The 13,489-nt window shown below is 38.6% G+C and overlaps 1 protein-coding gene across 1 annotated transcript in view; it reads right to left on the bottom strand.

The window, feature by feature from the left end:
* gsk3ba (glycogen synthase kinase 3 beta, genome duplicate a) overlaps window positions 1-13,489 on the bottom strand; it is a 178,111-nt gene that overhangs the window by 20,917 nt on the left and 143,705 nt on the right. Inside the window, exons 6-8 of the mRNA XM_060833615.1 lie at window positions 12,097-12,203; window positions 9,091-9,188; window positions 8,295-8,390 (exon numbers count right to left, since the gene is read on the bottom strand). Of these exons, the coding sequence (XP_060689598.1) occupies window positions 8,295-8,390; window positions 9,091-9,188; window positions 12,097-12,203 (301 nt within the window). The remainder of the gene's footprint in view (window positions 1-8,294; window positions 8,391-9,090; window positions 9,189-12,096; window positions 12,204-13,489) is intronic.

The raw sequence follows: 13,489 nt of genomic DNA on the forward strand, positions 1-13,489 counted from the left end.
CACCACCACAGTCCAAGTTAGAAGATGTCTGGTGCAAGCACAATGCTAATGAAGAATGCAAAATTTATGCCAAGTTCAGAATTAGATGTTTCTGTAAGAACAGAGAAGATAGTAAAAGAGGGGGAGGTGTGACATTGTTAGTCAAGGACTGTATTACTGTGATAGAAAAAATGTTTGAGTACTTGTCTGCTGAGGTTAGAAAAGGAAAGGAGAGTTCACCCTGTTGGGAGTTTTCTGTAGGCCTCTGAATAGTTCCAGAGATGTGGAGGATAGGATAGCAAATGATAACTCTGGATATGTGCAAGTATAACAGGATAGTTATTATGGGGGAGCTTTAACTTTCCAAATATTGACTGGAAATACCATATTTCTAGTACTTTAGATGGGTCAGTTTTTGTCCAATGTGTTTCCTGACACAGTATGTAGACAAGCCAACAAGAGGCAAGGGGACATTGGATTTGGTACTAGGTAATGAACCAGCTCAGGTGTCAGGTTTGGAGGTAGGTGAGCTCTTTGGTGATAGTGACCACAATTCAGTTATATTTACTTTAGTGATGGAAAGGGATAGGTATCTCAGGCAGGGAGGAAGTGGTCGAGCAAGGGAGCCATGGTTTAACTGAAGAAGTTGAATCTCTTTTCAAGAGAAGGCTTATGTTAGGATGAGACGAGAAGGCTCAGCTAGGGCACTTGAGAATTACAAGTTAACCAGGAAAGACCTAAAGAAAGAACTAAGAGGAGCCAGGAGGGGACATGAGAAGTTGTTGATCAAGGAACACTCTAAAGCTTTCTATAAGTAGATCAGGAATAAAACAATGTCTAGAGAAAGATCAGGGCCAATCAAGGACAGTAGTGGGATGTTGCATGTGAGTCCAAGGAGACAGGTGAAGTGCCAAATAATAGGAAAAATACCATGTTGGCATGGAGCATGATGAAATGCAGGCGACTAGGCCAAATGGGATTGAGGTCCATAAGGAGGAGTTGTTAGCAATTCTGGAAAGTGCGAAAATAGCCAAGTCCCCTGGGCCGGATGGGATTTATCCTAGGATTCTGTGGGAAGTCAGGGAGGGGATTGCCGAGACTTTGGGTTTGATCTCTTTGCCATGATCGTCTACATGAATAATGCCAGAAGACTGGAGGATAGCACATGATCAAGGAGGAGAGGTGAGACAACCATAGTAATTATCAACCAGTGAGCCTTACTTTGGTTGTGGGTTGCGTCGGAAAAGGCTATAAGAGATCAGATTTATCATCTAGAAAGGATTAAGTTAATTAGGGATAGTCAACATGATTTTGATGGGTTGATCATGCCTCACAAACTTGAGTTCTTTGAGATGGTGACCAAACAGGTGGATGGGGGTAAAGCGGTTGATGTGGTGTATATGGATTTCAGTGACGCATTTGATAAGGTTCTCCATGGTAAGCTATTGCACAAAAAACAGAAGGGATTGAGGGTCTAGATGAGAAATTGGCTAGCTGAAAGACGACAGGTGGTGTTAGCTTTTATTGATAGAGGGATTGAATTTTGGAGCTGCAAGGTCATGCTACAGCTAGACAAAACTCTGGTGTGGCTGCACTAGGAATATTGTGTACAGTTCTGGTCACTGCATTATAGTAAGCATGGAAGCTTTGGAAAGGGCTCAGAGGAGATTTACTAGGGTGTTGCCTGTTATGGAGGGAAGGTCTTATGAGGAAAGGCTGAGAGACTGGAGACTGTTTGCGTTAGAGAAAAGAAGGTTGAGAAGTGACTTAATTGAGACATGTAAGATCATCAGTGTGTTAGATAGGGTGGGCAGACAGTCTTTTTCCTCGATTGTGATGGCTAGTACGAGGGGACATAGCTTTAAATTGAAGAGTGAAAGATATAGGACAGATTTCAGAAGTAGTTTTTCACTCAGTAACAGGGACGTGGATTGCACTGCCTGCAATAGTAGACTTGCCAACTTTATTGTATTTAAATGGTCACTGGATAAACATATGGATGAAAATGGAATAGTGTAGAATAGATGGGCTTTAGATTGTTGTGCCAACCTGTGGAACCATCGAGGGCCCAAGGGCCTGTACTGCACTGTCATGTTCTACGTTCATTGCAGTACTGGAGGAGGGCTGCACTATTGGTTACATCTTACTCAAGAGCCATTCAAGGTCCTTCTTAAGCAGATATGAAAATTCTCGAATAGCAGAACTCTCTTGGTAGAATCTAAATCTCTCCAAAGATTAGCAAGACCATTAGGTCTTGGGTTTTATCAGAAAGGGATAGAATTAAAAATTAGGAAATTTAGGCTAAACCTGTATTAAAATTTAGTTAGTTCACACTTAATACTGCACGTGGTTCCGATTGTTAGGTTATTGAAATGAGAGAGGATGCAGAAGTTTTACACGATACCCAAAATGCACGCATTTATATATCAGGAAAGGATTGAGACATTGGATTTCTTCCTTGCGGAGAAGAGGCTGAGGCATAGCAGGTCAGGCAGCATCCAAGGAGCAGGAAAAAAAATCGACATTTCAGGCAAAAGCCCTTTTGCCCAAAACGTCGATTTTCCTGCTCCTCGGATGCTGCCTGACCTGCTGTGCTTTTCCAGCACCACTCTAATCTAGACTCTGGTTTCCAGCATCTGCAGTCCTTGTTTCTACCTAGGAGAGGCTGAGGGGCAATCTAATCAGAGTTCTATAAAATTAAATATTTTGATAAATGAATGCAGAGTTTTTTTTGGTACAGAGGTGCATAAATTAGAGCCATGAATATAAAACAGTCACTGAGAAATCTAACAGGGCATTCAGAAGAAACTGCTTGACCCAAAGATGGCGAGAATGCACAACTAAATGTCACAGTGTGTGGTGGAAGCAAATAGTATAGATGTAGACAATGACCATTTTCAACAGGAGACAATCTAACTATCACGCTCTGACATTCAATGGTGTTATCATCACTGATTCCCTCAACTATCAACATCCTAGGGGTTACCACTAACCAGAAATTGAACTGACTCACCACAAATTACAAGAACAGGTCAGAGGCTAAGAATACAATGGCAATCAAGTCATCTTCTGAGTCCTGCAAGTCTGTTCACCATCAACAAGGCACAAGTTAGGTGATGGACCACATTTGTCTGAATGGATGCAGCTCCAATAGCACAAGAGGCTTGACACCGTCCAGATCAAACCAGCCTGCCCGACTGGCACCACATCCACAAGCAGCCACTCCCTTGGCTACACAGGACATTCAGTAACAGCAGTATGTACTACCCACAAAATGCACTACAGCAATTTGCCAAAGATCTTTCAACAGCACCATTCAAACTCATGGCCAGTACCACCTAGAAGGACAAGGGCAGCAAATACATGGAACACTACCACCTGCAACTTCCCCTCCAAGTCACTCATCATTCTGACTTGGAGATATATTGCTGTTGCTAGGTCAAAATCCTGGAACTCCCTCCCAGAGGGTATTGTGGATCAATCTACTGCACATGGACTGCAGCAGTTTAAGAAGCCAGCTCATCATCTTCAAGGGCTTAAAAGCAACCATAATTCCTGACATGACCTGGTTGGGCCAAAATGTTTTGCTTCCTGTGCACATTTCTTTTTGTGTAGGATTATTTAGGATAAGAATGCCAAAATGAAATGTTACTAGCACCTTACGAACAAGCTCATGTAGCTTTGTTTTCTGATACGAATGAACATGTTTAAATCAAGTGTGGCAGACTGACACCTCACCTTGAACAGACACACTCCCCACTACTAATGCACTTTGACTGGTTCCATTATCTTAGTAAACCTACCATAAAACTTTCCTTGCTATAACTGCACTGCTTTCTCTGCAGTCCATCAAGGATCAATCCTTGGACTCATTTTTTTATTTGAAAGCTGTGATGTGGTGACAACACCCAAAAACAGTTGTTGTTCATATATGTTGATGACAACCAGCTCTGACACAAAGTCCCCACTGTATTAAAATTTGCTCAAAATAAATGCAGGGAAAATGAATGTCATTGTTTGCAGCCCCAAACTATATTCCCTAGCACCTTGCAATACTTTACAACATTAAAGGCACTGCATTAATGCAAGCTGTTATGATCCTCGACCACATCACCAAATTTTACATTATCAGTAACTTGTAGGACCAGTAACATTGTCCTAAAAACAGTGCACCCAACTCCAGCTCCTCGAAAACCGCATTAGGAAACTGGACGAACTTTGGATCATTCGGGAAGCGGAGGGGATTACCGAGAGGAGTTACAGGGAGGTAGTCACACCTCAGCTAAAAGAAGGTAGATGAGTTACTGTTAGGGGACAGAAAGCAAACGGGTCAGCAGTGCAGGGATCCCTGTGGCAGTTCCCCTCAAAGCAAGTGCATCATTTTGGATACTGCTGGGGCAACAACTTACCAAGGGTAAGCAATGGAGCACAGGTCTTTGGCACAGAGTCTGTCTCTGTTGCTCAGAAGGGAAGGGGAAAGAGGAGCAGAATATTAGTCATTGGGGAGTCCATAGATAGGGGGATAGATTGTCTCATTCCCACGGAACGTCCTGATTCACGTTTGGTGTGTTGCCTCCCAGGTGTCAGGGTTTGTGATCCCTCTGATTGTGTTTTCAGATCCTTGCGAAGGAGGGGGAATAGCCCCAAGTTGTGGTCCACATAGACAGGAAGAGAGATGGGCATTTAAAGCAGAAATTCAGGGAGCTAGGGTGGGAGCTTAGAGCTAGAACAAACAGTTATCATTTCTGGTTTGTTGCTCATGCTATGTGCCAGCGATGCGAGGAGGGAGAGAGAGGAGTTGAACATGGGGCGCAGAAGGAAAGGGTTTTGGATTCCTGGAAAATCTGTGCTCTTTCTGGGGTAGGTGGGACCTCTACAAACAGGATGGTCTTCACCTGAACTGGAAGAGTACCAATATTCTGGGGGGATATTTGCTAATGCTCTTTGGGTGGGTTTAAATTAATTCAACAGGGGAATGGGAACAGAAATTGTAGTTCAAGTAGATGGGAGGAGGACAGTAATGAAGTCAGAACTAAGATTTCAAGATCACAAGGCACCGGCAGGCAAGAAATTGGTTTGAAGTGTGCCCAATTAAACGCCAGGAGCACCCGGAATAAGATGGATTAACTTGCAGCATGGGATGGTACCTGGGATTTCAATGTTGTGGCCATTTCGGAGACATGGTTAGAGCAGGGTCAGGAACGGTTATTGCAGGTTCTGGGATTTAGAGATTTCAGGAAGAATAAAGAAAATGGTAAAAGAGGGGGTGGTATGGCATGGCTAGTCAAGAACAGTATTACGGTTGCAGAAAGGACTTTTGAGGACTCCTCTACGGAGGTAGCATGGGCTGAGATTAGAAACAGGAAAGGAGAGCTTGCCCTGTTGGAAGTTTTCTATAAGCTTCTGAATAGTTCCAGAGATGTAGAGATGTAGAGGATAGGATAGCAAAGATGATCCTCGATAGGAACAAGTGTAACAGGGTAGTTGTTATGGGGGACTTGAACTTTCCAAATATTGACGAGGAATACTGTAGTTCATGTACTTTTAGTTAGGTCAGTTTTTGTTCAATGTCTGCATACTGTCAGGAAATCCTCCTGCACACATTGAACAAAAAAAGTACTTGAACTATTGTATTCCTCGTCAATATTTGGAAAGTTCAAGTCCCCCATAACAACTACCCTGTTACAATTTTCAGAGAGTGCAGGTTTACAGTACTAATGAATGCAAAATTAATACCCATTAAAATGGGTTTTTTGTCGATACAGGTCATCCTGCTATAACACGCATTTTGTTGACATGAATTCACCGTAATGCAATTGACAAATTGGGGACATTTTCTAAAGCATGAACTTTCAAAATGTGTGTTGGCTGTAACTCGATTACATTAGAAACAGCACTTAGTGTTGCCAAAGTGCGATTTTTCTATAATGCAGGGTTGCACAAGAACATAACAGCTGCGTTATAGAAGAATTATCTGTGCAGGGTGAAGAGGATATTTCTACTTAAATCTTGGATCAGAGGAATTCTGCTAAGGACAAATGGTTTGAATCCAAGAGGGACTTTGAAGGAATCTCAATAAATGAAGCTCAATTAGGGTACTTGACACTCATGTGAAACCATGTTATGACCATCGAATGTTGACAGGATTCAACTTGGCTGCAATGTCCCAATGATACTCTTCTACGTAGAATGTATTTTAATGTTTGCCTCAATTTTTGAAAGTGTGAAGCATCATGGAAACTAACTGAGCAATGGTAGGATATCAACTGGGCAGAAAAATACAATAATCATATATAAAACTGGATTTTCTAGAAAGCTAAAAAGCACGTGGAGGTTGAACTACATACAAAGAATATGAAAACCATACTCAAGACAATTTCCTAAGCTGAATGCCTATTTAATGCACAAAACACTGATCAAGTTCAAATAAACATGATACAAACTTATGGTTTAAATTTCTAGGTTTCCTTCATTGACATGAATTTAATACAATTGCTCATGCTATCCCCATCAGCATTCAATAATGTGGGTAAAATACATATTAGGACAAATGGCAGAATGAACCTTAAACAAAAGTTTACATGTCATTTCTCAGTCTGTGCTTTGAGTTGTGACAGAACAGACAACAATTCAGTAAAACCTCACATCACCAGGGATCTTAGTATATTTATGGAAAATTGTTTTCAAGTTATGCTCAACTGACAGTTTAATAAAAATCATGGATTTGCAAGAATAACCAGATCATACGAAAGATTTATGCCTCATAAGAGGCAGTTAACTTCATTACTCTCAAGATCACATTACAAAATAAGGCCTAGATACATGACGAGCTTCCTTGGTCTATTATGAAATATTTAAAACTTAACAATTTTTAGCTTTTGGACTTTTATCCAGAAGAGTGCAGTATATTCCCAGTTAACAGAAGACCTCAAATTCAGTGCTGCATATTTTATTGGAACTCACTGACAGCTCGGTGATTAGACCAGATATCAGATTTCACCCCCTATATGTACTATTATATGCCAACATGCAGTTGCAGAAGACACTGTGCAAAGATGGTAGTTTGAGACTAAGACAACATTAAATAATACCCATAATAATTTGGTGTCAAATCTGCACATGTTCAATCAAGAAAGGGACTGCTTAAAACAATAATACAACTATTTGAAAGTGATAAGAAATAATGAGAATAGCATATATTTATTTTAAAGATCATGAAGCATCAACACTATTTCAATAGATTAACCACAAAGCAACTCAGAAACAAACTTTTTGGATGATTTTGAATTATGAAGTTACGGACATTATCAGAGTAATCAGGCAATACTTATCAGTAAGACCTGAAGTCTTTCTTCTTTATCTCTCACCACACCCCACTCAATGCTGCGGCTACACAAGTGAAACGCTGACGCTGTAGCATGATGCTTTTCTCTGGATCACAACTTTGTTCACTAACTCACTTGTCTTCCTCTGTTCAACTGCTAATGGACATATTCACATGTCAACTTTCCCTATGCTTGTCTCAATTTCTCAATGTCTTCCTCAAATTGTCTTTTACTTATTTCTTCTATGCATTCACATGACAATTAATCAAATAGCAAGTCATCCATTCTTACACAATAAGCTGGCATATTCATTCAGCAGTCACTGAAAATTATCTCCTTTTACCAATGAGAACAATTATATAATTATAAAGCATATGTAATTTTTAGTGGATTTATTCAGTGGTCTCTGGTGGTTTCGGGCACAGTTAGGATTTCATAATCAGACTACAGGACTGACTAAAAAAACAATTAACTCCCTAGTACTGGCCCAACTGTGCGAGCTTTCAGTATAATGAACTAAAATTCAAGAAATTGTTTTCAAAAGCTCCATGTGCAATGATCAGCAACTGAAAATGTTTTTAACTAAGTTTCATAGGTTAAAGCCAATCTCGTATTCATAATAATAAAACTGCTCAACTGAAAAACAATGGAATGCAAATCTGGATCCTTTCCAATTTATGTTTCAAGAATTAATGGCTGAGACACACACATTTGCTGTATCAATATCTGAAACAACATTAATGCTTAATGAAAATTCTCTAACTCTATCAGGCAAGAAAAGGAACTAAGTTATATATTTTAGGTTTATATTACTTGGGAGAAGTTTTAAAAAAACTATTTATTTTGGGTTAAGAAAGTTTTCATGATAGCTTCTTTTGTCAGATTGCCAAATGTTAATAATAGAAATTAGCCCCAACTGGGCTTGCTACCAGTTCTTAGCCTAATAAACAAGGCTTGGAGTCACTGTCAAAATAATATTGTTTTGCTTACCTTAGTCCAAGGATGTGCCTTGATCTGAGGGAATTTGAACTCAGTGTAGTTGGGATTCATCTCTCTGATTTGCTCTCTTGTTGGTGTTCCCAGGACCTAGAAACAAATGTAATAAGTCTTATGTATTGTATAATCGGATGAACATTATGCACAAATACAATTCATGGGATGGCATAATTAACAAACTGAACACTAATGTTCAACATCCTCAAATCTGTTGTATCTAGCATATAAAAGTTGGTCACCAAGATGTAATACTAGTGTTGTCTATAGGGATGTTAGGTTATCAAGTAATCTTTGAAATAAATTCAATCATGTGTAATAGCAAGATCAGAAGGTTGGGATCAAAACAGATCATCTCACTGCTGTTATAGACATGACTGACTGAAATATATTAAAAGCTCAGCTCCCAACAGAAAAATAAGTTGCTTGCACATGGCACAATTGGATAGAAAATCATTTAAACTATTTTCAAAGAGTACACCCACATGCATGAAATAAATCACCAATGTGAAGCCAACTGAGAACTACCTCAAGGCTTCAAGTAACAAATTAGGAAAAGCTGAATGAAGTAACAAGACTTTTTTTTAAAAAGGAGTGACAAGCAGTGAATGCACCCTGTCAAACTGAATAATCAGATAATTGCAGAAATGCATTGTAATGAGTCATCTTTTTTCTTTGATGAAGCAACATATTGAGTAGGTTGCCAAAAAGAGAGAGGGGGTATATAGAGGGGTAAACCGATGAAATGGACCATTTATAAATAAACACACAATAGACTGAATTGGAATTATACCTTTATAATTTCTACCAGCTGATCAACACCACTGTCACCAGGGAAGATGGGCTGTCCTAGCAATAGCTCTGCTAACACACAGCCAGCTGACCATACATCTACAAAGTAAACATAAGCAGTTAATTTTTTTTTACAGCATTACTGCAACAACATTTTTTTTAAAAAAACGTGATCACAATCAGTTTTAGATTCACTCTGAAATTTAGTGCTAAATTGATATCAGTTTGCATCCTTTCATAAACTTACTATTCCAGATAGTATTAACAGTGGAGAACAATTAAGAATTAAGCAGTTCTGTTATATTAAACTTAGAACAATGACAAGATCTAGAGGGGAAAAATGTGATGGTGCTTCACTCTTTTCCAAAGCAATGACAGAGATTCACACTCCAAAGTCACCATCTGAAAACTAGATCCAAAATAAGTTAATCTAAAAACATGGTTTATTTTCTTGCCACATAACATTTCAGATCTCTTTCTCTCTATGTCACGCAGTCATCAATTAGCAGAAATGATCTAATTTGGCACTTATGCAGAGCTACCAGGTTAGTAAACACTCTAGTGGAGAAGTTTGCAGCAGTACCTAACTCCCATATAATTTTTAAAAGATGGATAATCAGCACTAGATCGATCCTGGGTCCAATCTGAGATCCTTTTCTCATTGTATTGATTGGGCCAGTCTAGGATACAGCAGACTGTTCCCTTTCGCTTGTAACATTATTCTGCCAAGTAATATAAAACAATTGAAATGATCAGTTTTTCCAACTACAGAACTTTAATTTCCAAAAAGACTCAACACTCAAGGGAAACAATGCAAGAAATCCAATTCTGTTGAGCTAAACAGTTAAACCTGGAGACTGCTTCATATTTGCACCTGTATGAGGAGCAGCAAATGGAATTTAATTTGGATAGATGCGAGGTATTGCATTTTGGTCAAACAGACAAGGGCAGGATTTACACCGTTAATGGTAGTATTGTCAAACAAAGATCTAGATAGTCAGGTACATAATTCTTTGAAACTTGCATCACAGGCAGACAGGGTGTCTAAGGCAACATTAAGCATGCTCGCCTTCATTGCTTAGATCACTAAATATAGGAGTTGGGATTCCACGTTAAGGTTGCACATGACATTGGTGGGCCACTTTTGGAGTACTGTGTATGATTCTGGTCACCTTGATCTAGGAAGGATATTATTAAATTGGAGAGGGTTCAGAAAAGATTGACCAGCATGTTGCGAGGACTGGAGAGTTTGAATTTACATAGATAGACAGTAAAGATTGGGATTCCTTTCCTCCACTGGAGCACAAGATGTTGAGAATGGCCTTATAGAAATTTATTAAATTATTAAGTGCATTGATAAGCTGAATAGCAAAGGTCCTTTCCCTAGGTAGGGGAGCTCATATGTTTGAAATGAGAGGAGAAAGAGGAAAGTGGCAACTCCTATCCTCCTCCCCGCTCCACCACCAGTGTGGCCCGTATGTATAATAATCTGCCAGAGAATGTGGTAAATGCAGGAACCAATACTATATTTCAAAGTCATTTGTACAGATATATGAGTATGGGCCAAACGCAGGCAAATGGAATTAGTTTAGTTTGGGAAACTTTGTTGGCATGGACGCATTGGACCAAAGGCTCTATCTGCATGCTGTAGGACTCTGACTCCACAGGGTTAATTTGGGATAAAGGAAATACATGATTGAAAATTGGCAGAATCTTAGCTATGGTTGAGTCAAGCCTCCTTGATCTTTCACAACCACTAATCAAACCCCTCATGTTGAACTTGCACTAACAAAATTGGTCACACTCCAACCTCAAACCTAGTTATTCCAGATTCAAACAATACATATCAGATTTCTGAATTCAAACAGGCATTCTTAAGGTACTTAATTAAAAGTTAATGAAAAAGGCAAAGATTATTTTCACTTAGACCTGTATTCTATTTACCTTCATAGATTTTTATTGCATAAGTCACATCCAGAATTGAAAAGTTCACCCAAACACAGGCTCACAAACAGTGTCTGATATCCATGAAGGATGATTAAAAAAATTGAAAGTTAAAGTTTTCTGACTTAAATAGCAAAATGCATAGTCTGGGTTCAGCACTTTGCTTGGACTTTGATTAGTTATGCCGTTTGCTATCTGTTTCAAGTTTGAGCATAACAATCATATTGGAGGATATTTGAACTTAAAATTGTGGAAAAAAATGACCATATTCATTGCCACATTTTCAGGTCAGATCTCCAGGGTGTACTTAAGGAGACATTGCTCAGCCGAAATGTTACTGCTCTGTTAGATTATAGTACTTTTACATGCTGCTGCTTGTCTGGTAGGTTTGAAAACACTGCATTTGAAGAATTTTTTTTTTGTCAATTGGATGTAACATCACAAACTCTTCAGCATTTTACTAATGTCTATTTATTTCCTCTACTGGACATGTGTAAACACAGATTCATGGCAGTAGCAAACCCCAAAATGGCAAAACATTGTTTTAAAATCAGAGCTAAAAGTACAAGTTCGCATACTGAAACTAGCCCCATTAATTCTACAGTAAGAGCCCTGAATCACTATAAATTATCTCCATTTTAATATATGCTAAGGGGAACTTTATCATAAATGAAACCATTTTTTGAAAACATGTGTTTGGTAGTTTTGACTTTAAAAATTTGACTAAAATGAGTTATTTCTTTGATAAGCAAATTCACAATCCTGAATTTTAAAAGCAATATAATGAACAGGGCTCTTGTGCAATGAAACTAGATTTTTACTGCTCATACATTATGAGCAATGCCTCATTGCATAAGCACTTTGAACTGAACACTCCCAAGAGTGAATCAGTTTCAAAAGGATTGTAAAAAAGTGTAGTATGAGTAACACAGGAAATAGGTAGCAAGATGCAGAAATCTTAAAGCTCGCTGTTGTAGAGACCTGATCAAACATGCAGACCAACAAACTGGGAGAAAAAGTGAGGACTGGAGATTCAAAATACTAAAACACCAAAAAAACTCACCTATACTGGAGGTATAATCTGTGGCACCAAAGATCAACTCCGGTGCCCTGTAGTACCGTGAGCAGATATAAGAAACATTTGGTTCACCACGCACCAATTGTTTTGCACTGAAATAAAAGAAATTAGAAAGTGAATATTCCGTACAAATATTTAAGTTAAAAATCTAACTGCGAGACATGAAAATTAAAAATTTATTACAGTAGCTGCAAATTACTGCAAACATTTCAATCTTTAGCATACATTTCCAAAGATTCAGTATTGAAATGCACATTATGAAATTACAGCTTGGAGAGAGATTTTGGGGTTCAATATTTCAGCAATTTTACTGTTGTTCCAAACCTACAATTTTAAAACTCAGACTATTTCATATCAGAGTTTGAAATGTGAACATTTTTCTACACCAGGTGGCATACTAGGTTGCAGATGGCCATCTGTGTAGCAGAACAGCAAGAGTTTCAAAGGCCTTAGGTGAAATGTTCAATTACAGCATGGTCTAACATTGATTAAGGCAAACTGTAGCTAACATGAAGTTTTGCAGAGAAACAGGTGTTTCACAGGAAGAAGCAATAATGTGTTATGGTGCTTTCCAAAATCCCTGATTTGATACAAAATCTAGCACTTGAATCTTAAAAAGCCTTTTATGGAACCAAACCAATCAATGTAACCAAATAATTTCAAAAAAAAAAGGGAACGGAGAGAAAAAGTACAAGAAAAAGCCACGAGATGTTCTACAGTCAACAATTTCTGTTAAAAATGACAATCATTTCACACAGATTGATCCTGCTCCTATCAGAGGTATCGGTAACTGTTTCATACACTCATAACTGGTTGACAATTGCATTACACTTTGTCCATCATAGCCCTATGTCTACAAAAGAATTAAAGTAAAGCCAAAATCCATTGGATATTGGAAATCTGAAACAGAAAATACGAACAATAATCTTGGCTAGTTTAACAAATGAAGGCACATGGCATTGAATTCAGCACCAGCAATATTTGTGCATTGGACTAGAGTTGTCAGGACCTAATCTTCAAACCTGTCACATCAGATATGAATGGTGGACAATTGAAAAACAGGAGATGGTTATGCAAACATTCAATCTTTATGGCAAAGCTATTTGCATCAGAGCAAAAGGCAAGATTGAAGCATTTCCAATCATCTTGACCAGATTTTATAATCCATCCTGGTCTTCTCCAGAGATCCTGAGCATCACAAAAATACCAGTCTTCAGCTCATTTAACTCAATTCACGTATTAATCAAGTGATGGGGAACACGGGTTTAGAGAGAAGAGGAATTGAAGCAAATCTATATTAGTAGAAAAATGCTGTTGGAGAAATGCGTAGGATTAAAGGCTGTTAAATCCCCAGAGCCTGATAACCTACATCCCAGAC

The sequence above is a fragment of the Hemiscyllium ocellatum genome, chromosome 12 (genome assembly GCF_020745735.1).
Source record: "Hemiscyllium ocellatum isolate sHemOce1 chromosome 12, sHemOce1.pat.X.cur, whole genome shotgun sequence".
NCBI classification, from domain to species: domain Eukaryota; kingdom Metazoa; phylum Chordata; class Chondrichthyes; order Orectolobiformes; family Hemiscylliidae; genus Hemiscyllium; species Hemiscyllium ocellatum.